This window comes from Colobus angolensis, unplaced genomic scaffold, assembly GCF_000951035.1.
Source record: "Colobus angolensis palliatus isolate OR3802 unplaced genomic scaffold, Cang.pa_1.0 Scaffold224, whole genome shotgun sequence".
In the NCBI taxonomy this organism is placed as follows: Eukaryota; Metazoa; Chordata; class Mammalia; order Primates; family Cercopithecidae; genus Colobus; species Colobus angolensis.
This window is the reverse complement of record NW_012115422.1, coordinates 5,163,876-5,190,606: the sequence shown is the minus strand read 5'-3', so window position 1 is coordinate 5,190,606 and position 26,731 is coordinate 5,163,876. Positions and strand designations below refer to the sequence as shown.

Genomic DNA, 26,731 nt, shown 5'->3' with positions numbered 1-26,731 from the left:
AAATTGTCACCCAAAACCAGTCATCTCAAGGTAACACAAGATAACCTCTAAAGTAAAAAACTGATAAAGGCAGGCCTAGAGAACTGAAAGGCTTTGGCAGGCACAGAAAGCAGTGAACAGATTCCTAATCAAGTAGCACTGGATTCTGAATCATCTGTGGGTAATGAGTATCTGTGTGCCATTATATAATATATAATGATATTTAATATTTGCTGACACTTTTGTCATATTTACTACATTCCAAATACTGTTTTAAAGCTACACACACACAAACTCATAAAATATGACCTTTAGGAAAACACATTCCAGGTAACAAATCTCTTTCTAGTGGTCTCAATTTCAGCACATTTGACATGGACTGAACATGTACCATAAACACCAAGCAACAGTGACAGGGATCTCCAAAAGGTGGCGATGCCAAGAAAGCTGTGGAGCTGCTCATTTCATCTAATGGAAAGGTTAGCAGCAGTTGTCAATAAAACTCTCATTGCAAAAAGATGATCAAAACTTCTCATTCCAAAAGCAATACGTGTAGTAAAAATGCAAAAACTGAGAAAAGCACAGATAGCATAGAATTCACCTATGATGGCAACAGTTCATGATAGAAACTATCAACATTTTAGTCTATGTACCATTTGATTTACAGTTTCCCAGGTCATCAAGGATGTGAAAAATTACTATTATTGCTCAAGGGAGAAAATGAGGAGACAATAACTAACTCAAAAATGATTGACAAATGCTGCCTACAAGGTTCACTTCAAAGTATACAGGAGGCCCGGACATCCAGCTTGGCAAGCATTACAACATCTAATAGTGGAGGGGCCAAGAATAAGGGCTCCAGCAACTGTGTTCCAGGGAGCAAATTCTGTCTCCACTGCTCATTAGCTGTTGGCAAGACATTTCACCCCTTTGACACTTCCAGCCTTCCACAGTGAGAGCTCATGAAATACTAGCTGTTGCTGGTGTTATTCTATTGGTTTGTACACACATTTTGCCTAATATATAGACTCTTCAAAACACCCAGTTTGCATCCAAGCCACAAAAATTGGTCCCAGTCTGAGCTTTTGCAAACAAATATTATTTTCTCACTGACACTGGTCCTAAGTCCCAAAAAGTTGATTCCATGGGATGGGTGGAATTCCAAAAAGGCTAAACTGAAATTTGAATCAACTCAATAATTTAAATATACCCAGCACTCCAGAGAGGACGCTGCAGATTTTCAGATCAGGTTAGTGTTTCTCTCTGAACTGACAGTTGGGTTCCAGGGTCATCCTGCAAATCCCTGGGTCAAGTGAAATTCTACACAGAGCTAATAATTCAGGTTATATTCCTCCTTACTGGTGACACTGGAGGTGATTATAATTGGAGGTTAGGTATCAAATCAGGGATGTTTGACTTTCTTTTCTCTAGAAATTAGAACATTTTCGTTTGAGATAACATTCTATTTTTCACAACTCAAAGAAATCCATTTCCTATTTAGAAGATTTGACACTATGTCTCAAAGTAGTGATTTAGTTATTTCATTCAACAGAGCGATTCGAAGATGCTCCAGAGGCTCAGTTGGAAGAGACAAATTCCAATTCAGTTCATGTATATGCTGGGAGATCTTTTTATTAGCCTGTTTGTTCAACAAGAAAAATTGTTATGAAAACTTTGTACATAAAGGATAGTTGATGAGAGACATTTTTACTGTCTGGTTTTCCAGGCACCTTCTTTACTTATAATGAGTTTCCTGTATAACAGATGCTGCTGAAATCTCCTCTGAGTGGCCATGTCACTAGTCCATGGTTACACCAGCACATGGTCCCACTGAGTCACTGCTGGGGATGGCTTTAACATGTCACCCGTGGGCTTTCAATGAACAGGCCACTGTTGGTTTTGAAATGTACTGCTGTTGATAATACGTAGGAAATATTTTCAATACTAGTGTAATTGAAATATATAGTTGTTAAAAGATGGACCATGATACTGAATATAGATTTTGTAAAAACTGGTAAGAAGATGAACTTCTAGCCTCTTATGACTTATTTATTTTTTATTATTTATAATTTTTTCCTTAAAATGTTCTTTATTTTATGATCTCTGAGCTTCAGCAAACTCTGAGTCATTACGAAGGCTGGCTGGCTTTTTCTTCTTTAATTTTTCATTGAACAAAAAAATTGACTCATTTAAGGATTTACAAGGTCTAACCTGGTGGAGATATATATATAAGAATTCACTCATGACAGATGCTATCAACTGAAAAGTATGCATTCCAAACCCTACAATCTCAGAGCCATAGTGTCTGATTTTCTGATACGACTTGAAAATAACACAAATAAAAATAATCATTGGCTCCAAATACAGGACTTGCTTTTGAAAATGCAGATCCTTGGGCATAATCCTAGAACTACTGAAAATGCCTCAGAAACATATATTTTGTTAACATTCTCTAAAATATGTAAGTATAGGCCAGGCACGGTGGCTCACGCCTGTAATCTCAGCACTTTGGGAGGCCGAGGCGAGTGGATCATCTGAGATGAGGAATTTAAGACCAGCCTGGCCCCATTTCACCAGAGATGGTGAAACCCCGTCTCTACTAAAAATACAAAAATTAGCCAGGCGTAGTGGTGGGTGCCTGTAATTCCAGTTACTCAGGAGGCTGAGGCAGGAGAATTGCTTGAACCTGGGTGGCAGAAGTTGTAGTGAGCTGAGATCACACCATTGCACTCCAGTCTGGGCAACAAGAGTGAAACTCTGTCTCCAAAAAAAAAAAGAAAGAAATGTAAACATAAAAGTATAAAAGTAACTATGGAAACAAAATCCAGTTAGTGGATCACAAACTGAGTGACCTTATTATATAATATGACCATAAAATGCATACTGATCAGGAAACAATAACCTTATTTTTAAAATAAAGAGAGGCTGGGTGCAGTGGCTCATGCCTGAAATCCCAGCACTTTGGGAAGTTGAGGTTGGTGGATCACTCGAGGTCAGGAGTTTGAGACTAGCTTGGCCAACATAGTGCAACCCCATCTCTACTAAAAGTACAAAAATTAGCCAGATGTGATGGCAGGCGCCTGTAATCCCAGCTACTAGGGAGGTGGAGGCATGAGAACCTGGGAGGTGGAGGTTGCAAAGAGCTGAGATTGTGCCACTGCACTCCCGCCTGGGCAACAAAGTGAGACTCTGTTTCAAAAATAAACTAAAATAGGCTGGGCATGCTGGTAATCCCAGCACTTTGGGAGGCCAAGGCAGGTGATCACCAGAGGTCAGGAGTTCAAGACCAGCCTGGATACATGGTGAAACCCCATCTCTACTAAAAATACAAAGTTAGCCAAGCGAGGTGGTGCACCTGTAGTCCCAGCTAGTCAGAAGGCTGAGGCAGGAGAATCGCTTGAACCCGGGAGGCAGAGGTTGCAGTGAGCCGAGATTGTGCCGTTGCACTCCAGCCTCGGTAAAAAGAGCGAAACTCCGTCTCAAAAGAAAAAAAAAAAAAAAAAAAATTCAAAAAATTAGTGGGCATGGTGGTGCTCGCCTGTAGTCCCAGCTACTCTGGAGGCTGAGGCAGGAGAATCACGTGAGCCTAGGTAGTGAAGGCTGCAGTGAGCTGAGATGGCACCACTGCACTCCAGCCTGGGCGACAGACTAAGATGTCGTTCCAATTAAAAAAAAAAAATCATGAATTAAACAAAATAAAGAGATACATCCCACCCCCACCAATATGTTTAACACCTGTGCAGAAGAATGCTCCCAACTCTCTGCTTTTGGCTGCTTTTGTCCTTCACGTGATTCCACTTATTCCATCACACGTCCACTCTTAGGAGCAAGAGGAAGGGACTGTGCTCTCTTAGCTCCTCTCTGCTGCCTTTGGGCTATCTACTCTCAAAATCCACTCTTGTGGGACTTGGAACTCCAAACCATGTCATCTGCTCTCCCTGTTGTCATCTCCTGACCTCGTGATTATTCCTTTGCTGCTATCAAGACCTCTGGAGCCGAGCTCCCAATCTTCTCTCCATCCCGACTTCTCATTCATTTATTCCTTCTAGTACATCCTGAGCATACCAAATGTGAGGCGCTGTACAAGTTGCTAGGAATACATTATTGAGTGAAATAAAACCCTGTTTTCATAGGGCTTACATTTCAGTGTTAGGGAATACAGGAAGGAGATACAGACATAAACAGGAAACAAACACAAAAAACAAATAGATAACACGCCAGTTGGTGGTTAATGCTTTAAAGAAAAATCAAACCAGCTAAGTGGACAAGGAGAGATGAGTACATGCAGGGAAGGGCAGAGAAGGCTGCCCAAAGAGGGTACATTTGGAGACTGAGCCAAGTGTGTGACAAACCGGGGAATGGCTGGATGAAAAGCAGGTGAGGGTGAGGGGACCAGAAGTGCAAAGGCCCTGAGGTGGGTGTGTTCTTAGCACATCTGAGGAATGCGCTGGAGAGAACCACGTAAAAGGAACATGGTATGCGGTCAGAGGATCAGGCAGAACCAGATTATGAATGGCTTTGTAGACAATGGTCAGCAATTCAATATTATTTGGGCAGAGATGGGAAGTCACTGGAGGGCTTGGTGCAGAAGAGTGGCTCAATCTGACTTAGCTTGTGAAGGAATTACTCCAACTGCTCTGTAAAGAATGACCTGTATGTTGGGCAAGGACAGAAGCAGGGAGACCCACTGGAAAACTATGACGATAGTCCAGGTGAGAAATGACGGTGGCTCAGACCAAGGTGGAGGGGGAGGAGGTGGCAAGCAGTCATCAGATTCCAGGTATATCCTGAAGGTAGAACCAACAGGATGATTCTTGGATTCCTGGATTTCTCACCAAATGAAAGAACGGAGTTGTCATTTACTGAGACAGCATGAGCTGGGCAGGAGTACATTTGAGAAGGAAATTAAGAGTTCAGTTTTGGACATGTTAAACTTAAGGTGCTTTCTTAAAATCCAAGTGGAAATCACCCTTGGTAAGTTAAATATTACTGTGACTGACCTACTGACATCCAGGATCAGGGCTTACAAATTCAAACGCTTTAAAGGCAAGTCAGTCAACATAAATAGATTGAGGGCAGGTGAAGACTGTAGCCGATCAAAGAGTAAATATCCCAACTACACTGGAAGCCACTACTGAACCCAGTCTAGGGTTGTCATCAGAAATCTGGGATCAATGTTCCTAGACCTTCCAATTCTTTTTTCATAAAAGAAAGAATCTGTATTTGTAACAATCAAATCTTACAGGGAAAAAAGTTCCAGTCTACTAAATTCTAGAATTACTCAGTTAAATAAAAATTCTTACTTCGGGACTTACCAGTGTCCTTAATTGTGTAACGCACATTGCAAAAGAGATTTTGTTTAGCACTTTTCTAACTTATTTGACAGAAGAACTCTCTTTTAATGCAACATCTTAAGGGGCAAGCATTACTTGGCAAACACTTTGGGGAATGCTGGTTTATGGGTAAGTCCTAAGTGTTTCATCAACAACCCTTATGCTCCCTCTTTGGAAGTTTTAGGGCATATATTAATATGTTTATTACAGCTTATGAGTCATAGTTGATCACACACCACACACACACACACACACACACACACACACACACACACACACAGGCAATTTTGCTAGATTTTCTAACAGTTCATATCAGATTTAGTGAAATGCAAATGAACAATTATTAAAGTCTTCTAACTTGTTAAGTAACCAAGAGGAGTCCTGACACTACCATTGGTGAAGAAACACTTAGTGAGCACAGGGGCCCTGAGTCACTTTATTTCCTAGCTCCTCTCACTTCTTTGCCAACTACGCTACCTAATGTAGTGACAGGAAGGACAGCTAATTACTATTATGCACAGATGTTCTTTGTTTTACTTATCCGTGAAGAGGGAAGAAGAGAAGGACAAATAAATCAGGAATGGAAAATTTGTAATAAAAATACAAAACTAATGTTGTTGCAGGTCTTTAAAATATATCCTCCAGGATATATTAAAACATTTGAGGTTCAAGGCTGCTCTCTGAAGACTTAAGAGTACATAGTCTGTTTAAGAGAGCTCACAATACAGATGAGGAGATCAGTACATAAAAAGATAAACAATATAGAACTGTCAAATATTGTCAAAAAGATCTATAAAAGCTCAGAGAAAGGAGAGGGTAAAGTAAGCTTGCGTGGCCAGTTGGAGTGTCATATGAGCCGGTCTTTGATGCATAGGGAGGCATCGGGTTGAGAGGAGGGTGGTGAGAATTCCATGCAGGAAAGGCAAGTAGGGATAAAGACAGGGCAGTTCAGAACTATGATCAGACAAGACTGTTGAGGTTGGGAGGAAAATGGAACACAAGCCTGGACCAGATCATGCTGGACATGGGGTTCCAAGTGAGAAACTGTGGCCTTAATTGTGTAGGTAACAATGAGTCTGATGGATTTTGAGCATGAATCTGCCCTACTCAGGACATTTGAAATGGTGAGGCATAAGTGAGATAGTGAGGCAAGTGTACTTTTTAGGATACTGGTTGGAGGTGATGAGCACTGGGCAAGGGAGCTGATAGTGGGAATAGAAGGAAATTATAATATTATGAAGGAGGAAATGATCAATAAGACTTGTTAACCTATTGAATGTGGGAGAAGCAAAGGAGAAAGGCAGGCATTGACCCTGGGTCTCTGAGAGAATGGTTATCCTGATAGCAAACTGGTTTACAGGTATTGATTTAAGACACAGTGGTACCACTCAAGCAGCAGTGCATTTAAGTAGAAATGCTCAATCAATTCATTAGTGACCTAGGACTAGAACTTGAGAAGGAAAGGCAACCAATGTGCATTAAGATACCACTGTATTCTCAGCTATGTGCTAGATCTTAATTTAGGAGAGAAATGGGGCTGGAGTTTGCAATTTGGCACCATCTGCATAGATGTCAGTCAAATCAGGAGAATGGAAAGGATTCAATGAAGCCAAATTTATCACACTTTCTCTATGTCCCTTCACTATGAAAACAGTTATCACACAAAAATAGATGCATATAAAAAACACTATATCACATCACATCACATCACATCACATGATCACTCAAAATATCTGAGTTCCCTAAGTTAATTCTGAGGTTTAGGCAGTGATTGAGATAAGGAAGGAAAACCAGAACTGTAATTGATCTCTTCTATTCTTCTCTCCCCTGAGGGAGGTAGCCAGACACAAAACAGGAGTCAGGAAGGAACCAGGGAAGAAAGTTTTTGAGAGAGTTTCCACCTGCCGAGATAAATAAGAATAAAAGTAAACTCTCTCCTTAAAGAATAATAACCCTTTGAAAAGTGTCTCTTACTTTTCTGGAACTCATTATCAATGTACAGACATGCTCCTTTCATTCCCATCATAAAACTTTCCATTCACAAGCAAGTGAAGAGTCACACATTCCACCTTCAGGCTCCCTCTGGCACACCAGGGTCTCAGTGTTTCCCTGTTGCTTTGCATGCCCGTCCTGGAGCTCAGGTGCAACAGGCAGAATAACAACGCTCGACAGATGTTTCTACAGCAGTCATTCATCTTTTCCATTTGCCACAATTCTCCAGAGTGAGCTGGGTCAACTGCTTCCTTCTTCCCAGCAGTCAGGAAGGTCATGTTCCTTACAATGTCTCTCTCTCTGTTTAAATGCCCAGGGAAGGGAAAAACGAAGAAGCCATAACAAGAAAGAACAGCAAGGCAGGCAAAGGTAGACTCAATTTGCAAACTTAGAAAGCATCTCAGAATACGGTAGTTATTTAATATAAAAGTGTTTCCATTCCTGGTACTCTTACTTTCTTTGACTCTGTAAATGCAATACAATAAATATTATAACTGTGTGTAATCACAGATTTAATGGCATGACTACTTATAACGAACTGAATATAGCTGTCATCATAACAAAACATAACATCAACAAAAGACACCAGTATCAAAAGCTTCCCAAGACCCTGGAGTAGAAACACCTGCCTTAGGATCTGTGAAAGTGCATTAGCACTCCTTGATTCTTACAGATTCTCCTGGAATTTCTTGCTAAAAAGGAAGAGAGAGTGCTGGGAGGGTTTCCTAAGAAGCATCCCCAGCAGTGCATTTGCACTATCTAAAATGAATTCATATATGAAAGTGGCTGTCTCAAGACCCATGTCTATATGATGGCCAATCGAATGACTGATGTTCACACTCCTAGAAACTAGGCAATATGCTTTGAAAACATAAAACAGGGGGTGAGGGGTGGAGGGGGTAAAGGAGATCCTGCACGATGCTCACTAATTGACAGTTGCCAAAACGGAAAGCTTTTATAAAAAGGTAATAACACCTACTTATTGGGAATTTCCAGTTACACAACCAAGATACTATCACAAGACAAATTATGATAGAAAATAGTTATGCTCAGACCTGTGCTGGCTGAAATAACAACCTGTTTTGACAATGAAGAACATTCATACGACAAATGTTCACATAACCCTGCCAGCAGAATCGCCACTTAAACAGTAATGACATCACAAAAATAACTTGCAAAATTGGCTCAAATGGAACCATGGGCGTTTTCTACCATAATTAAGTAATAACCATTTACTTTCTCTGTTGCCTGTAAACATTGTTTGGGTTCTCACTGCTTTTAATTCCTGGTATTACAATTTTATCCGTAACCTAATTCCCAAATCTAGCTGTTACCAGATTCCACAAAATATCGAACAGAGGTTAGTGCTTGGCAGCCCAGTGACAGCCTTATAGGAAGATGTCCTTTGCAGGGTTCATAGTTCCCTTTCCACTTCCATGAATGAAGAGAAGTGTTCAAGTTCTTGATGCTGGCTCCCCCTCCAGGTGCAGGGAGGAAAAGACAGCAGGGCTTCCCATAGCCACCCTACCAGCCTTCTGTGTCTGCCTTCTAAAAAAGAGTCCTAAATCACAGAGAAGAAAGAGTGGGAGCTTCATGACATCATTAAATGTATCTACAGAAAATAATGAGTTTTCACTTGGAATAAAAGCTTTACAAAACAATTTCAGAAATAATTAGCAATCCCATCCTATCTCAATGGTATTGTATTTGTATAAAACAACCAAAGGCACTTAATGCTCTTCTCTTACCTGCCTACTATCCCTTTGGGAGGATATCGAAGAGGAGGCACTTCTATGGGTTGGAGTGGATGTTTTATGAGCAGGGGAAATGCCCTTCTCATCTGAACTCATCGCTGCAGTTAGAGTCTCGTTTTATGCACTTAAGACCATCCCAATCTTCTCTCAAATCCACAAAGAAGTAGATAATTTTTCAGCTTCATTCCATTTCATGAATCAGGTTTGACTAGAAAAGAACAGGCAATATTCAGGGTGACCAAACCACCTAAGAGCAAAACAAACAAGCCTCATATAAGTAAATAAAGTCAAATTAAAATCATTATATTTAGGATGAAACATTAATTTGTGTTAGAGGAAGAACTCTGACACATTAGGAAATACTTCTCTCTCTAGATTTTAAGGTGGAAGATGGAAGTGTTAATATGCAAAAAAAAATGACTGCCAACATGAAAATGGGAAGAAATCATGTGCTAAAATCATATTCTCTCCTCTTACATTTTCTTTGTTTTAAAGCAGATTATAATGCTATATTTGAGACCCTAATGGCAAGGATGCCAGCTTCTCCTCCAGAAACATAATCTCTCCTACCCAATGGACTAGAATAAGAGCTCGGTCCATGTTTGTCTTTAGTTTAGCTATGTCATGTATGTGACGGTTAAATCCAACACAAAGTAGTCAGTTACAAAAGAGTTAATGCATTATGTTAACACATTATGTGCATCCTGTGATCCAGCATTTGTGAAGGTCAAGGAATACATATATCCACAGTTATTTGTACCTCAAAATTATAGCATGCCTACATGTGACTCTCAATAACCAACACGCTTGCGAACATCTACAGATTGACAGGGTATCTCACAGCAGGGGTAAATGGAGTTCCTTCACTTATGCATGGCCAACAGCCACTTCAATTTTTTTACTTGGATTCATGTAAGGAAGGTTTGCATTGTCAATATTGAGGTTAAAAGCTTGTGTCAGAGAGAAACTCTTAAATTGGCCTTGTCTCCAACACAGCTATGCTAAAAAGTGTTTAAAAAGTCAGCACTATGGTGTAACATTAAAAGCTTAAAAATAATATTCCCCAAAAGATAGACAATTAAAGTGAACCTTATCCTCTTATAAGAAGAAGGCCACATTCTAGCTCCCATCTTAATGCTAGTATCTTCTTGAAGGAAGTACAGAACACCAGAACATTTGCGTAGGCTTGTTAGCACAGGTTGGGGAGGAAAGCTGCTAGCAGGAAACAGAAATCAATCTTTAGACCACAAAAAAGTGAGACATGAACTTCAGGCTAGAGGGTGAGACACTGAATCAAGTAAACAAAAATTGATGGAGATACATGGGCATCATGAAGACAGTGAGTGAGGTGAACTAATGGATCTAGGAGTTAGAGCTGAAGCCCAAAGGATGAGGAGTTAACTAGGTACCTGGGTGTCTGGCATGACATGATCAACAGATGAGTGGTAGCCAACATGACTAGAGTCAGAGAGACAGCAATATGGTGATCAAAGAAACGCAGAGGCCAGTCCCTGCAGGACCTTGTAGGCCATGACAGTAGTTATGGTCTGAATGTGTCAACCAAAATTCATGTGTTAGAAGCCTAACCCCAATGCAACAGTATTGGGAAGTGAGGCCTAATGGAAGGTGTTTAGGTCATGAGGGTGGAGCCCTGGAGACTAGGTTAGTGCCACTATATAAAGAGCTTGTGATGTGGTTTGGTTATGTTCCCACCCACATCTCATCCTGAATTGCAGTTCCCATAATCCCTGTATGTCATGGGAGGAACCAGATGGGAAGTAATTTGATCATGGGGGTGGTTACCCTCATCCTGTTCTCATGAGAGGTCAGATCTGATGGTTTTATAAGGGACTTTTCCCCGTTTTGCTTGGCATTTCTCCTTGCTGCCGACATGTGAAGAAGGACGTGTTTGTTTCCCCTTCTGCCATGATTGTAAGTTTCCTAAGGCCTCCCCAGTCATGCAGAACTGTGAGTCAATTAAACAGCTTTCCTTTATAAATTAGGCACTCTCTGTTATGTCTTTATTAGCAGCAAGAGAATTGACTAATACAGCTTGTGGAAGTGGGTTCTCTCTCTTCTGCTCTCCTACCATATGAGGACATGGAGTTCCTCCTCTACAGAGGATGCAGCATTTGAAGTGCCTCTTGGGAGCAGAGAGACAGGGCCCTAACCTACTGGTGCCTTGATTTCCCAGCCTTTGGGACTGTGAGAAAGAAATTTATGTTCTTTATAACTTACCCAGTCTTGGGTACTCTGTTATAGAAGCAGAAGGTGGACTAAGACATTGGCATTTTGACTTTTATCATAAGCTTGAGAAGCCATCAAGATGTAACCAGATTTGTGTTACTAAGGGGTGACTTTGGCAGCTGTGGGGAGATTCCAAGTGGGGAAGTAAAGAAGATGAGGAGGGCCCAGTCAGGACTCAGGAGAGGATGGGAGAGTGGTGGCAGAAATTCCAACACTGAGTCCTGTATCCTGTGACTGGACACGGTGGAGGAGGCAGGGTTGAGGCTAAATCTCAGGTCGCTGGCATTCCAAGCAAGAAATGGTCAAAGGAAACCCAAGATCCATGGAAAAGTCATGATTGTGGTTTGAGACATAGCTGAAGGCATTCAAATGGAGACAAACTCTTGGAAATGTAGGTCTGGAGCTCAGGAAAATCTAGGCTGGAGATGTAAATGTTTAATCGACTATGGTAATGATACAGATATATTGATCAGATCCTTTATAGATCATGTAAATTTCACATGTGCCAGTAAATGAAATTTTATATGGTCCTATAGTTATATTTTTAATAATCTGTAACATAATATTAATGGATTATGTCACCTGAACGTGTTATTCGGGATTTTAATGGTCACCTATTTATAGAGAATACCTAAAAGAACAAACCCAATAATTACGGGGGTAATTTTTATAAAGTGTGAAAACTGGACATTCTAGTGAATAGAACTTGTAATCCAGTCTTAAGATTTCAACTTCACTGTCACCGCAAGAAAAATAAAAGCTACTTACCCTCCAAACTGAAAGACTTTCTCTTGAAACAAAACTAGTCTTTGCACAAACAGAAATGGAAAGCGTTGTATATCTCTTTTGTGGGCTAGAGATAGTTTCATTCATTATTGGCAAAAGGTAGTAATAAACCTCCACTTGAGAGACGATCATCTAATCTTTTTGTTTTATGAAGGCAGTCTAATAAGTGAGCAAAGTTTCTGATGCCAAGCTGTGGCGCCAGCAAACAGAATGTAAAGACACTGCTCGGATCCTTGATTTGAAGTACTTAGCTTTCTGGTTCAAAATGTTTTACAAGTAGATGCTGACTCTTGAGCCAAAAGGGAAGTACTTTTGTGATGCGTTCAAGTGCTCCCAAGGGATGAGGTTGTAACAACCTAAATAATTAAACTGTAATTGTGGAAGTAAATTCAATCCAGGGTATATTTTCTCTGCTGGATTTTTTTCTTTTTTAAAACTGTACTTTTTTCATTAACATCAATGCTAACACCTTGATTTTTGTTTTAATTTAAAATGACATTTTCAGGATAACTTGTTTATGATAAAAGGTCAGCATTTCAGTTGACCTATAGTTATAAATATGTTGAATAATAGCAAAATGAAGAAAAAGTAAGAGAACTTAATTCATTACAAGAACTGTTTTTGAGGTTATTGTTGTTTCTAAGAATTTTTGTTATTTTTTTTAACAGAAAGGGTTTCAAGTACTTAATATAAAGTTGAATGAGATGCCCTTTAAAGATTATTCCAACCAACTTTCAATCAAGTGTTTGACCACCTGCTCTTTTTCAAATGCATTATAAAAGTAAGTTTACACTCTTAGAGAAGGTTATTCTTTATTCTTAGAGTGCAGGAATTGCTATAACATAAACAAAATTATCTCTACGGAAGAACATTTTCAGAAATTGCCTAAACAATATTCTAAACCAAAGAAAGGCCATAAATTTTAAAGTCAAAACCAACATAATTACTATACTCAATGAGAAAAGTATTGTGGCTGGAAATAACAGCAATACAGGAGAGCCAAACATCTAATTTTTCTGTCTCATTTTTCCTTTATAACAGTGGGAACACCACAAGTATTGCTAAGTGCTGTAACATTTGCATTTTCATTGAGTGACATAAATCTCAGATTTATGACCCAGGAACCTAATTAAAGCAAAAGCTGGTAGGTAAGACTTCTAGAACTTGCTGTTCAAAGGCATCATAAATTGTATGTGTCCAGAAAAACACTTACCCTGGGCTAAGTTGTAATGTGCCACAACCAAGCCCCAAATGTCTTTCTCACAGTCCTGAAGGCTGATAAATCAAGGCACCAGCAGGTTAGGGCCCCGTCTCTGCTTGCAAGAGGCTTACAAGAAAGGTTTATTTTTAGCTCATTTACATGTCCTTTAGGTCAGCTGCAGACCTATCTTGAGTCCTCTTCATTCCAGGCTTAACAAACAGCCCCCAGGAAAGGCAGGGCAAAGAGGCATTGCAGAACCATGTGATGGTTCTTAGAGCTTTTGCTTGTAGGTGGTACAGGTTAGCTCACTCACGTTTTATTGGCCAAAACAAGTCACATGGCCTAGGTGAGGTCAATGATGCATGAAACTATAGTTCTTCCAGTGGGCGAGGCAGTAGATATTTGGGTATAATAATAATTTATTATATAAGCTATAGGAAAAGATTAAAAGTACAGTTGAAAATATTTAAATTGACTCCAGTTACATCACTGAGAGATAACCCTTGTTAACATTTTTTGTTCTACTTTAATCAAAGTAGGAGAATAATATTCACACTATCTGCAGTATGGTTTTTCGATCGACAACATATCACTAATGGATTTTTTGATAAACAAAGAAACTTCAACAATACCATTCTTAATCATTACAAATAAGACGACCACACAGATATACCACAATACATTGAACCATTCTTCTTTTGGGACATTTAGGTTGTACTCGGTATGTTTTGGAACAAAGAGATTTATCACAGAAGAGTTTGTAATAGTTACACATTTAGTTTTGATCATTATAAAAATAACCTTTTTCATTCCTTTCAATACTTTTTGTTTTGCTTTATCTGATATTATCTCTTCCCTTTCCTCTTGTAAGTGATTAAATAAACTTTGTCCATCCTTCCCATTTAAACTTCATGTGTATATATATATATATATTTTTTTTTTCAGATGGAGTCTCGCTCTTTTGCCCAGGCTGGAGTGCAGTGGCACGATCTCGGCTCACTGCAACCTCCGCCTCCCAGGTTCAAGGAATTCTCCTGCCTCAGCCTCCTGAGTAGCTGGGATTACAGGCGCCCGTCACCACACCAAGCTAATTTTTGTATTTTTAGTGGAGATGGGGTTTCACCATGTTGGTCAGGCTGGTCTCGAACCCCTGACCTCTTGATCCACCCACTTCAGCCTCCCAAAGTGTTGGGATTACAGGCATGAGCCACCGCGCCCGGCCCAACTTCCTGTATATTTTATATTATGTGTCCCTCTAGTAATGATCAGGTTGAATTGTTCAAAAAATCTAATCTTAGTGAAGTATTTCCAATTTCTATTTAACGTTATAACTAATAATTGATCTTACCCCTGCCATACCATTTCGTACTTTCTATTTTTTGGGTTCTTCTTTGTTTCCTTTAATGCTTGATGGCTTTGCTTGGTAATCTGGCTTTTGCGGCATACTGACTTTCATATGGTTTTAATAGCCTTTTATATTTGACAATAATTTGAAAGATATAATTCTCCTTTTAAAGTTCTATTTCCATTTCCCTTTAAACTTCTCTAAATCACGCTGGAACCTACAGTCTGTAAGTGACAGTTAAGAGTAAAATGGGGCTGGGTGTGGTGGCTCATGCCTGTAATCCCAGCATTTGGGAGGATAAGGAAGTAGGATCACTTGAGGCCAGTAGTTCAAGACCAGCCTGGCCAACATGGCGAAACCCCTTTTCTGCTAAAAATACACAAATTAGTTGGGCATGGTGACACACGCCTGTGATCCCGACTATTCGGAAGGCTGAGGCACAAGAATCACTTGAATCCGGGAGGTGGAGGTTGCAGTGACCTGAGATCATGCCACTGCACTCCAGCCTAGGCGACAGAGTGAGACCCTGTCCCTGCTGCTCCTGCCATAAACAAACAAAACAAGCAGACCTTCATCCCGCCTCCCCGACCCTCTGTATGGCAGATGCATCTGACAGCAATAACTTAAGCACACCCTGAGAGTGACCATATGGTCTAAGAAGAATGTGTGTCCATAGTCCCAAGCAAAGGAATAAAGGAGTGACCCAAGTGACCCACCTGGAGTGTCACTCCTTGTCTATGAGGAACATCTGAACCCCCTGCCCATCATTTGGAACACTGCCACTTTTCCTAGTTGGGACCTACAGGGATCTCAAAATGTGAGGACAAATTGTAAGAAAAGCCACCTCCTTTTCTGCAAGTGAAGATAAGGTTTGTCATAATGAAAACTTGGCTAGATTTTCCTCAATTTGAGATATATAGCTTTCATAAAATTAGGGTTTAGTCCTCTATAGTTTGACATTGTATTATTCTGTTTGAAGCTAGTGTTTGGGTTATTGACAGTTTGTCTTTTTAAATATTTGCATGACTATTTACAGAGAATTTGGAGGAACCTCATTAGAAAATCCTATAGGCAAGTTTCCTGATTTCAACTGACCAAGGCTCTACTCTCTCTCCACTCTTCTCAGGCCCCTTACTAAGTAAATGAATAAGACAAACACTCATCCTTGATGTGAGCAACCATCAAACCTGATGGGTGGGAAAAGGGAAAAGAAAGAATGCAAAAGGAATCATATCTTTTACTTTGTTTAGCTCTACATCTGAATTTTGTATTTGAAGTAAGTTTTATAGCAAACTAAATATTGTAAAACATTTATTACTCTCACATTGACACAATTTAATGTAATTGTTACCAAAATCATAACAGGATTTTTAGTGACTTGGCAATATTATTTTAAAGTTCATCTTGGCTACTCTGGATGCACTGCCTATAAGTTAACTTTGCTCCACACAGAGCGAAAGAAAGAAAAGAAAGAAAGAAAACAAAGAAAGGAAGGAAGGAAAGAAAGAAAAAAGGCAAGTTCATCTGGAAGAGTAAACGTGTGAGAATAGCAAAAAATATTTTAAAAAATAATGAAAGATACTTTACCCTATCACACATTAAAGCTATTTAACAGCTTCCCTGGTTAATAGTAGTAGTACAGGGCCAGGAAAAGCAGATGGAACACACAAGAATTCTAGAAACTAGTCTATACAATGACAAAAGGGTATTAAAAATATCAGGAAGAATATTATTCAGTGCAAAAAAGATATGAGCTATCAAGGCCATGAAAAGACATGGAAAAACCTCAAATGCATATTAAGTGATCATTTCACCAGTACTAATTTTCCAAGATGTGTCAGTCAGTTTTTGATTCATCACTTGGTTTCTGGCCTTTGCCATCATGTTTCGAAAGAAAGATTAGATAATGTCATAGCTCATATTCTAGCAGAAAAATAATACTGGGAAATATGGTTCTGATGACTGCTAACAGATACCAATTGTCAGCACAGTGCAAAGACTTTTTGGCAACAATGAGACATAACAACATATTTTGCCCTACTTTGTGACCTTAAATGATGACTCATAAATCCCCAGGTGTGTACAAATTCTTACTAAGGCACTATATGATTTCATCAGTACATGTCCTGTTCTCTGGAGGAATTTGCTGTCAAAACAACCATTTCTGCACTGAGTTGAGGCATTCTGAGGAGTTGGCTAAAGCAGACAAAATGACTTGGGTTAAAAATGTTCTTGAACCAACCCTTGTGTGTTGCTGGTGGGAACAGAAAATGATGTAGGTGCGGTGAAGAACAGTATGGCAAAAAAAACTGAAAACAGGCCGGGCACAGTGGCTCACACCTGTAATCCCAGCACTTTGGGAGGCAGAGGTGGGTGGATCACCTGAGGTCTCTAATAAAAATACAAAACATTAGCTGAATGTTGTGGTACTCGCCTGTAATCCCAGCTACTCAGGAGGGTGAGGCAGGAGAATTGCTTGAACCTGGGAGGTGAAGGTTGCAGTAAGCTGAGCTTGTGCCACTGTACTCCAGCCTGGGCAACAGGAGCAAAACTCCATCTCAAACAAATAAAAAACTAAAAATAAACTGCCATATGATCCAGTAATTCTACTTTTAGGTATATGCGCTGAAAAAGCTAAAATCATAGGCTAAGATACTGTACAACCATGTCCATAGCAGCATGTAGCCAAAATGCGGAAGCAACCCAGTCCATCAATGAATGAATGAATACATTAAAAAAGGGTTATATCCATACAATGGAAATATTATTCAGTCTTAAAAAGGAAGGAAATTCTGACACATGTAGTGACATAGATGGACCCTGAAGGCATCATTTTAAAGGGAAATAAGTTAGGCACAAAGGAACAAAAAACAAATACTGTATGATTTCACTTATATGAGATAGGAGGTACACAGAATAGTCAAGTGTATAAAGACAAAAGGTAGAATGGTGGTTATCAGCATCTGTGACGCGGGGGAAATGGGAAGAGTTTGTGTTTAGTGGTTACAGAGTTTCACTTTGAAAGATGGAAAGGTTCTGGAAACGCATGGTGGTGATGGATACCAAACGATGTGAATGCACTTAATGACACAGAAGTGGACACTTCGAAGCGGTTAAAATGATAAATTTTATGCTCTCTCTCTCTCTAAATATATATATTTTTTACTACAATAAAAAGTTCCTGAATCACCAGCTATTATGACTTCTACAATATGCAGACATTAATTTTATATTATTTTGTGGTCAAGTTTCATCTTCTTTATGAAGTCTTTCCTAACCTATTAGACCGAATTATCACTCCAATCTGTATTACTTCTATACATACACATACACATATTTTTTTAACATACCCTGCACTGCATTTATTTGACTTGATTCTGTAAGATCCACGAGGGTTGGGAGTATGTCACTTTTCTCATTATAGTCCAATGTCATGAGTCACAAAAGTCATTCAGGTTGTTTACTGGGCTCATCACTTTAGTTAAGATTTAAATCTTCCATTATATCCATTAAATAACATTGAATGTGCTTGCAGACTATAGATATCCACCCTCATATTAGTTCTTTTTCTTTTCTTTTCTTTTCTTTTTTTTTTAGATGGCGTTCTCACTATGTTGCCCAAGCTGCTCTTGAACTCCTGGACTCAGGCAGTCCTCTCACTTTGGCCTCCCAAAGTGCTGGGATTAGAGGCGTGAGCCACTGTACCCAGCCTAGTGCTTTAATTTTACTGTATTTGCTTAAAGATAACCCAAAATAACCCACATGATTTGTAGACTAGAGTTTCCTAGCTGTTCAGTAGTGAGCTGGAGAGAGAGACTGTACAAGGTTCAACATCACCAAGATAAAATCTCTCAGTTGTCCTTAAAAAAAGGCCTGCCAGACTGCTAATGGTACTATAGGGGCCTGAGAGACATTAGGAATAGGAAATAGATGCAGTAGCATTAATTCTTTCATAACACCACTGATGGTTTGGCCTGGCCACATAGAATTATGGCACCTGGCACCTGATTTACTAGATACCATCTACTAATTACAACATCTCATGGTCAGGAATCTTAAGCAGAATTTGGAAAAACTGTCATCCTCCAGAATAGCAGTGTTTATGCAGGCCATTACCCACATATCGGGATGTCCAAAATTCTACTTGTGTTGGGCATTCAAGCATGAGTGTTGGTTTCAATTACTGCTCATTCATTGTTACATGAGGGAAGGAACAGCTGACATAACTAAGAATCCACTGCCAGGTCCCAGGTTCTGCAGCCTTGTAAACTCATTTAATTGGAGTGTGGTAACCTTGGCACATATCTACTGGTGAGCTGGAGCTGGCGTGCACTAGCTCAGGAGCTCTGTGCATCTCCCCCCAGTTCAGGGCTTCAAAGACGTTACCTGAGACCTTGAAATAGACCGTGGTGGGAGTATCTATGCCATGCAAATGCTTCAAATCTGGGCTTTTTGTTTTGTTTTGTTTTTAAGAGTTGATTGTTAAACATTTGCCAGTACACCACCGTGTGTGGTGGTTTTCATTGTAGTGGTTTCTCTTTTAGTGGTTTTCATTTTTATTTTTACACTAAAATATCCCATGGATTGCCTGAGTTTGAAGCCAATCCCAACTCTGCCACTTCCTAGTTATGAAACCTCAGGCAATTTACTGAAGTCTCTCTTTGCTTCAGTTTCCTCATCTATAAAACAGGGATAGTAACAACTCTTCTTCACAAACCCCAAGCTTGGGAAATGTCAGAGCTAATCATCTACTACTTAGGTTCTCAAGGGTAGCATTGGGATCAACATATCACTTGGGAACTTCCTGGAAATCCAAATTCTTGAGCTCATCTATGCTTGTGAATCAAAACCTCTGAGGGTGGTGCCCAGCAATCTGTGCTTTAATAAGCCTGCCAGCAGGCAGCAGGTATGCCGAGTTGCCAGTTGGGCCCCGTTCTTCACTGGCCTAACACCAACAAAACTAGGGAATAGTAACACAGTATCAGACACAGAATCACCGCCAAGTCACAGACCTAAAGCCTCAAAAATAAAGGAATTGCTAAGATTTTTCCTCTGAAATTAAAAAAGTTTTGGAACAAGAATTTTAGGGATAATTAAAGCACATAGCATTTAACCTTTATATATTCCTAAATGGTTTTTATACTGCAAATTAGTTTTAACAACTTTAGATAGCTTACAAAAAATGACTTTCTTATAAACACAGTACCTCCATTAATTTTTTATTATAAGTAAATTTTAAATAATTTTATTATAATTGTATTTTATTATAATTTTTATTATATAAACAGCACCTTCCAATAAAGAAAATAAATCAAAAAGCTCTATCATGAGCCCACAGGACTTCTGTTGTCCACTAACCCTTGCAATTGCAAAGTGTCTCAGATTCCAGATTCAGTAACCCAAAGAGATAACCCAGTCACTGTCTTTGACTAGATGGGGGATGGAGGGTAGGTGGCGCTCTGCAAAGGTTTTATGGAAAGGGTCAGACAGAAAATATTTCAGGCGTTGTGAACCATACAATCTCTGCTATGGCTACTCAAATTGCCACTGTAGTGGAGAAGAAGCCTTAGACAATATGCAAATGAATAAACATGATTAGGTTCCAATAAAACTTTATTTATAATAACAGGCTGCGTATTTGGCCTGTGGGCTATAGTGCTGAACCTTGGAGTAACCCCTAGACTATGAAACATCAAGATGCATTCTTGGAACCAGATGTTGGCAAGTATCTTCAAAGACTGTAGATTACTAAACAGTTTCCCATGGCAGACAGGTCTGTTAATCTGCACTACAGTTGGTAAATAATTTACACAGGACATTCTGAATTTAATTGCTTCTTGCCAACTCCAGATTTCCCTATCTCCCCTAACACGAAAAAGAAGATACTTTATGCTTGCAAATGTAAAAATTGAAAAATATTAATAAGATAAAATAGAAACTTGTTTTCATCAAAGTTTTATTTATAATATTAGTTCTATTAAAAACCCCTTGAGAAAAAGAATTGCTAAGTTCCACCTGAAGGATATAACCCTAAGTAGACCAAGAGTATTTTAGGAAAATGCATGAACTGAAAAGAAAAAGAGACCTTGAAAATTGCTAAGATACAAGTAGACTTTAAGTGTTCTCACCACAAAAAAAAAAAAAAAGCTAAGAGTGAGGTAATGCACATGTTAATTAGCTCAATTCAGCCGTGCCCTCAAGTCTATATATTTCAAAACATGTTGCTCATGATCAAAATATACCATTTTAATTTGTTAATTTTTAAAAATCCAGAAATATTCCCCCCCCAAAAAATAATAATTGTAGTGGGCCGAAACTGATTTGACTAGAGAAACAGAATTTGATAACACAGATGGTCTCTGAATTACAATAGCTTGACTTAGAATTTTCCAACTTTATGAAAGGTTAATCTCATCATAAATTGAGGAACAGCTATACTAAAATCTCTTTTCCTAAAGATAATGTTATCCCTTAATTGTCATCCTACATTCCAGAAGATATTAAATGCAACAACCTGTTCTTAGCATTCAAATTTAGCTCATGAAAATCTTAATTTGATAGTTTAATTGTACCTTTCAAAAAACGTTTTCCAATCAATATTGGATAGTTTTAAGACATCTGATATCATGTATTATTTGGTAATGATGATGACTGTCTCGCTCTCTTTCTGCCTTTGAAACCAAATCTGGAGAATTTCTATTCAAAACATTTTTTAGATTCTAAAAATATCTAGCTATTTAGGTTTTACCTCCTTTTTCAATTAGGTTCAAAATTGGTATAACCCATGATTATATGGAACAATGCAGTGCATTTATTCTAGGTATAAGACACCTAGTGGGAAAGTAGAATAAAATAATTGAAAGAGAAACTGAATCAGAAAATCCAGGACACGCAGTGAATGTGCACATGGTGACTGCTGATAAATCTTTGTTTTTCTGAATACTTCATTATTATTTGAATAAAGTACTCAAAGGGATTTTTTTTTTTTAAGACTAAGAACTCACTGTCAAGTCTTAGATCCTAAAGATTTTCTCCTATTTTTTTCTAGAAGTTTTATAATTTTACTTTTTATGTTTAAATCTGTGATCTATTTTGAGTTAATTTTATATAAGGCATAAAATTTAGAGGTTCACTGTTTTGTATACAGATGTCCAATTGCTCGAGCACTATTTGTTGAAAAGGCTATCCTTCTTTCATTAAATTGCTTTTGTGCCTTTGTCAAAAATTAGTTGGCAGAGGCTGGGAGGGGTAGTGGGGGCTTGGGGGAGGTGAGGATGATTAATGGGTACAAAAAATAGAATGAATGAATAGGGCCTAGTATTTAATTGCATAACAGGGTGACTATGGACAATAATAATTTAATTGTACATTTAAAAATAACTAAAAGAGTATAATTGGATTGTAACACAAAGGATAAATGATTGAGGGATACAAACCACATCTTGCATCATGTGATTATTACACATTGCATGCCTAGATCAAAACATCTCATGTGTCCCATAAATATATACACCTACCACATACCCACAAAAATTAAACATAAAAAGTTTTCCAAAAATTAGTTGGGCACAAAGAAAAGCAAAAAGGTAAACGAACTCTATCTGTAGCTTGTATTGGATTGCTGAAGTTTAAGAAATTAAAATGAAGCATTGTAGCTTATTTTGTTTTTTTTCCCCATCCCCCGCCTAAAATGAAGTATTTTTAAAAGGCAGAATTTGTCTAGTTCAAAAATGAACAATGGGACAAAAGTCCAAAACGGAAGAGAATTCAGGTCACGGGTTCTCTTACCCACCACTCTCCCCAAAACCCCTTTCTGTGGAAGTGTGGCTTCTTCATCTTTGTAAATCTAAGCAACACTGTACTTGATTCAGTACACATTTTGGCATTTCTTCACCAGTATCTTTCTTTTAAATGTTTTATTTTGGAATAACTTTAGATTTGCAGGAAAGATACAAAAATACTACGGGAAGTTCCCATACACCCTTTACCCAAGACTTCCTCCAGTTTTCACCAGTTTCTCAGAAGCTGACAAAACAAGACATTTTCATCTGAAACTTTAACTACTTATAGTGCCAGTTGAAAAAAAAATAGACATTTGGAAATAAATTCAAATGCCAAAACTGCAGTTATTGTTTAAATAAACTCTACAGTAGTTTCAAATTTAGTATTCTAAACATGAAAAAGTCAGCAAATCATCCTGCAGTTCTCAGATCAAGTGTTACCTCAGAATAGGCACACACACCTTGTCACTTCCTAGAACAATACTCTTTTCATTTCCTTCATAGCTCTTATCTCACTCAGAATTTATATTATCTGTGTACTGGCTTACTGTCTATCTCCGGAGACCTCTTGTTTCCTGCTCTCTGTTATAACCCCAGGGCCCATAACAGTGCCTGGAGGATTGACACTCAACAGACTTTGCTGGATGAATGAATGGATGGATGGATGGATGGATGGATGGATGGATGGATGGATGGATGGATGAAAGCCTATCTGAATGACCAAACACTTGAGACATTGCGGGGATGATGTAAGACACATGATAAAAGACATCCATTTAGATGACTCTTAGTTCTAAAATGTTAACCCTTTAAATAACTAGCACCAGCCACACACAGTTGAAGTTTTAGGGAGCGTGTGTGTTTTTCCTGCATCTTCGTAGTCATTTCTTACAAGAGCAAAGTTTAGAACTGTTGTTTGGAAAGACAAGCCTTTCAAAGGAGATTTGTGTGGCTGGTTCACTGCAACAAGTAGTTCCTGGCATTAATCATTTGATATGCAAAATGAATAAAGTAAAATTTTAAATTACCATCAAAGTTAGGCTTATTAAAATATTAATCATTCTTCTGTATGTAAGACATATTTGAAAAATAATTCACAAATGTTGGATTTCAATTTTATGGTCATTTGGGAACAAGATATTTTGAGAAGACGGGTTAAAAGTTTACTGGAAGGTCTTGTACCAATCATTGAGTTTTGGGGGAAAAAAAGTTTACTGGAGGGTGGGGGATGGGAGGAAGAGGGAGAGGATCAGGAAAAATAACTAAGGGGTGCTAGGTTTAACCCAGGTGATGAAATAATCTGTACAACAAACCCTCATGACATGAGTTTACCTATATAAAAAACCTGTATGTGTATCCCTGAACTTAAAATAAAAGTCAAAAATGAAAGTTTAAAAGACAAAACGGGGAATGGTCTAGATCTCCATCTTCCCTTCCATTGCCTACCTCTGCGATTCAGGTTCAAGGAATTAACTGGTTGTAGGAAAAAACAGCAAGAAAGGAAGGATGGACGGATGGATGGATGGATGGATGGATGGATGGATGGATGGATGGATGGATGGATGGATAGCAGGCAGAAAGGAAAACAGGGAAGGAGGAAAGGAAAAAGGGAGGAAGGAAGCAAAGAAGGGAAGGAGGGAGGGAGGGAGGAAGGGAGAGAGGAAGGAAGGAAGGAAGGAAGGAAGGAAGGAAGGAAGGAAGGAAGGAAGAGACTACCTGTTCCTATATTTTCTATGAACACTAATATTCTCCCAGGGTCAAATATAACAAAGTGTGTCCAGAAAACAAAGCACTTGGTCACTTGACAAACCAAAGAAAAGAAAACCATTCCAAAACAAGCACCATAAGTATCCATTTATCAAATAAAAGGAAGCAATAAAAAGCAGCAGCAATAAAATAAAAATGCTGGAACACCTTCAGTCTCTCTGCTTTATTTAGAATGTTCATCTTTCCTTTGTTCCTGGACCTGCATGATGATGAAGTGGACACTGACAAAGGCATTCAATAAGGTACACACTGATCTACCATCCAAAGAGTATAATAATCCCACTGTCACTCCTGGAACACCTGCATATGATGCAGTGAGTTGCAAATAACTCAGATAATCTGGTGAACTAAAGATTTAACAGACTGAATATCACTGCCAAGAAACATATCAACATTAATACTAAAAATGGAGTTTGGGAGAAAAATTCATCTTCTGTCTTCATACAGAAATTTTGAATGACTAAAAATAATAGCGATAATAAAAGGTTAAAAAAAACCCCTCATAGTTAACTCTTTATTCTGTAAGGTCTTGTCTGTATAAAAATATAACTATAATTAGTAGTTGTCATGCTGAAATTATTAATTTGAAACTATTTTGTGTGCTCAAAGGATAAAATACATTTATAATGCTGTTTGAACCAATGGTTTCAATGTAAAAGAAAAAAGATACAAATATAAAATTTAAAAATTAAGACTCCATAAAGTTAACTCAGGAAAATCAGCATGAACTCATCATTTTCTTTTTCTTTTTGGACATATGTATTTCCTGCCTTGTTTCCTGAAAAGGCACGGAAACACTGACAACCCATGGGAACGAGCACCCCTAGTGCCTGACTATAGTTTCTAAATTCTGTTTCCTATTAAAAAGAACCAGGCTGCTTGGAATGGCTGATTCTTAGACTGGGGTATGAAATGCACAAGAAGAGTTTGAGGCAACCTGTTGTATCAAAAAGTAGAGTCAAAGAAATTAATAGCACAGGGATGCTTTGGGGATATTCTGCATCTTGGTCTGGGTGCTGATTATATAGGTGTGTCCAGTATGTGCAAATTCACTGTGATTCATATATGATAGGTTCTCTTTTCTATACATACACACAGGAGCCAGGTTGAAAGGGCTCACAATGAATAAAGAAGGTTTTGTTTGAGCATCAAAATGAAAAACAAAACAAAACAATAAACCACTACAATTAAGTGTGGGAAACATAACAAATATTTTTTTAAACCATCAATTTACAACGATTCTTAAGAAAAAAGGGAAGTTTCTCGCTAAAAAGCATAAATATCACCTTTTGAAGAAACTATAGCACCAACTCTGATATTGTCAATTACTACGGAAATACTAAGCACTCACCCTGCCCTTCCTATATGAACTGTATTTCAGGGCCACCAAATACTAGTTGATGATGGAAGTTCTTTATAAAAGAATGACAGCTAACAAATGTAGAATGCATAATAGGATGGGGGGTGGTGGTGGGTGGTCGCCATTTTTATAACCCCTAATGACATAATATATTCAGGCAATAATTACTGGCTGACAAAATCATGACGTAAAAAAAAACGGATGGGGGAACTTTACAATGGAGGGATCAGGATGTTCTTCCCCGAAACACGGTCCAATGACAGCATCACTAAAAGTGGGGTAACCAGACCACAAGTGCCTCCTGAGGTGACACTACATAAAGTATACAGCAAAAGGAAGCAGAATTCTTGCCAGAATAGTTAAATCTGAATCCAATCAAGCCGCTTGATCTGACTTCCAAGTTCTGGTAAATTTGAGTAATAGAGAAAAAAGGTAACAACAATCAGCCAAACCCAGTATGTGGAAAGTTCTATTCCCAAAGTAGCTTAATTTCAACAAGTGAATGATTTGAGAAAAGAAAGGGAATATTCTAGATAACAATTTTATGAGACTCAATAGCCAAGTGAAGTGTATGCACTTCTTCAGATCTGGTTCAAACAAACCACCTATTGAAAGAGAATTTTGAGACAATCAGGGAAATTTGAATACGGAATGAGTAGTAGATAATACCGAAGAAGTATCATTCATATTGTTAGGTGTGACATGACAATATGGTTCTGTAGGAAAATGTGCCTGTTAAAATATGCCTACTGGAGAATGCAGGGGTGGATATGACACGATGTCTACTTCTAATGATTTCTGATAAATAGAGAAAGAGATAGATGAATCTGAGTGTGTGCGTATGGTTGTTCATTGTGCTATTCTTTTACGAAGTATAAGTCTGAATTTTTTTCAAATGAAATGTATTTTTAAAATATAGAAAAAAACTGGCCGGGTGCAGTGGCTCACGCCTGTAATCCCAGCACTCTGGGAGGCCGAGGCGGGCGGATCACGAAGTCACAAGTTTGAGACCTGCCTGGCCAATATGGTGAGACCCTGTCTCCTCTAAAAATACAAAAATTAGCTGGGTGTGGTGGCACGCATCTGTAGTCCCAGCTACTCGGAAGGCTGAGGCAGGAGAATCACTTGAACCTGGGAGGGAGAGGTTGCAGTGAGTCAATATCGTACCACTGTACTCCAGCCTGGG

At 38.6% G+C, this 26,731-nt stretch overlaps 1 protein-coding gene across 1 annotated transcript in view; it reads right to left on the bottom strand.

Moving 5' to 3' along the window:
* Positions 1–26,731, bottom strand: part of OSBPL6 (oxysterol binding protein-like 6) — a 175,444-nt gene that overhangs the window by 87,419 nt on the left and 61,294 nt on the right. The window contains exon 3 of the mRNA XM_011944043.1: positions 9,053–9,305. Within this exon, the coding sequence (XP_011799433.1) occupies positions 9,053–9,154 (102 nt within the window). The 5' untranslated portion in view covers positions 9,155–9,305. The remainder of the gene's footprint in view (positions 1–9,052; positions 9,306–26,731) is intronic.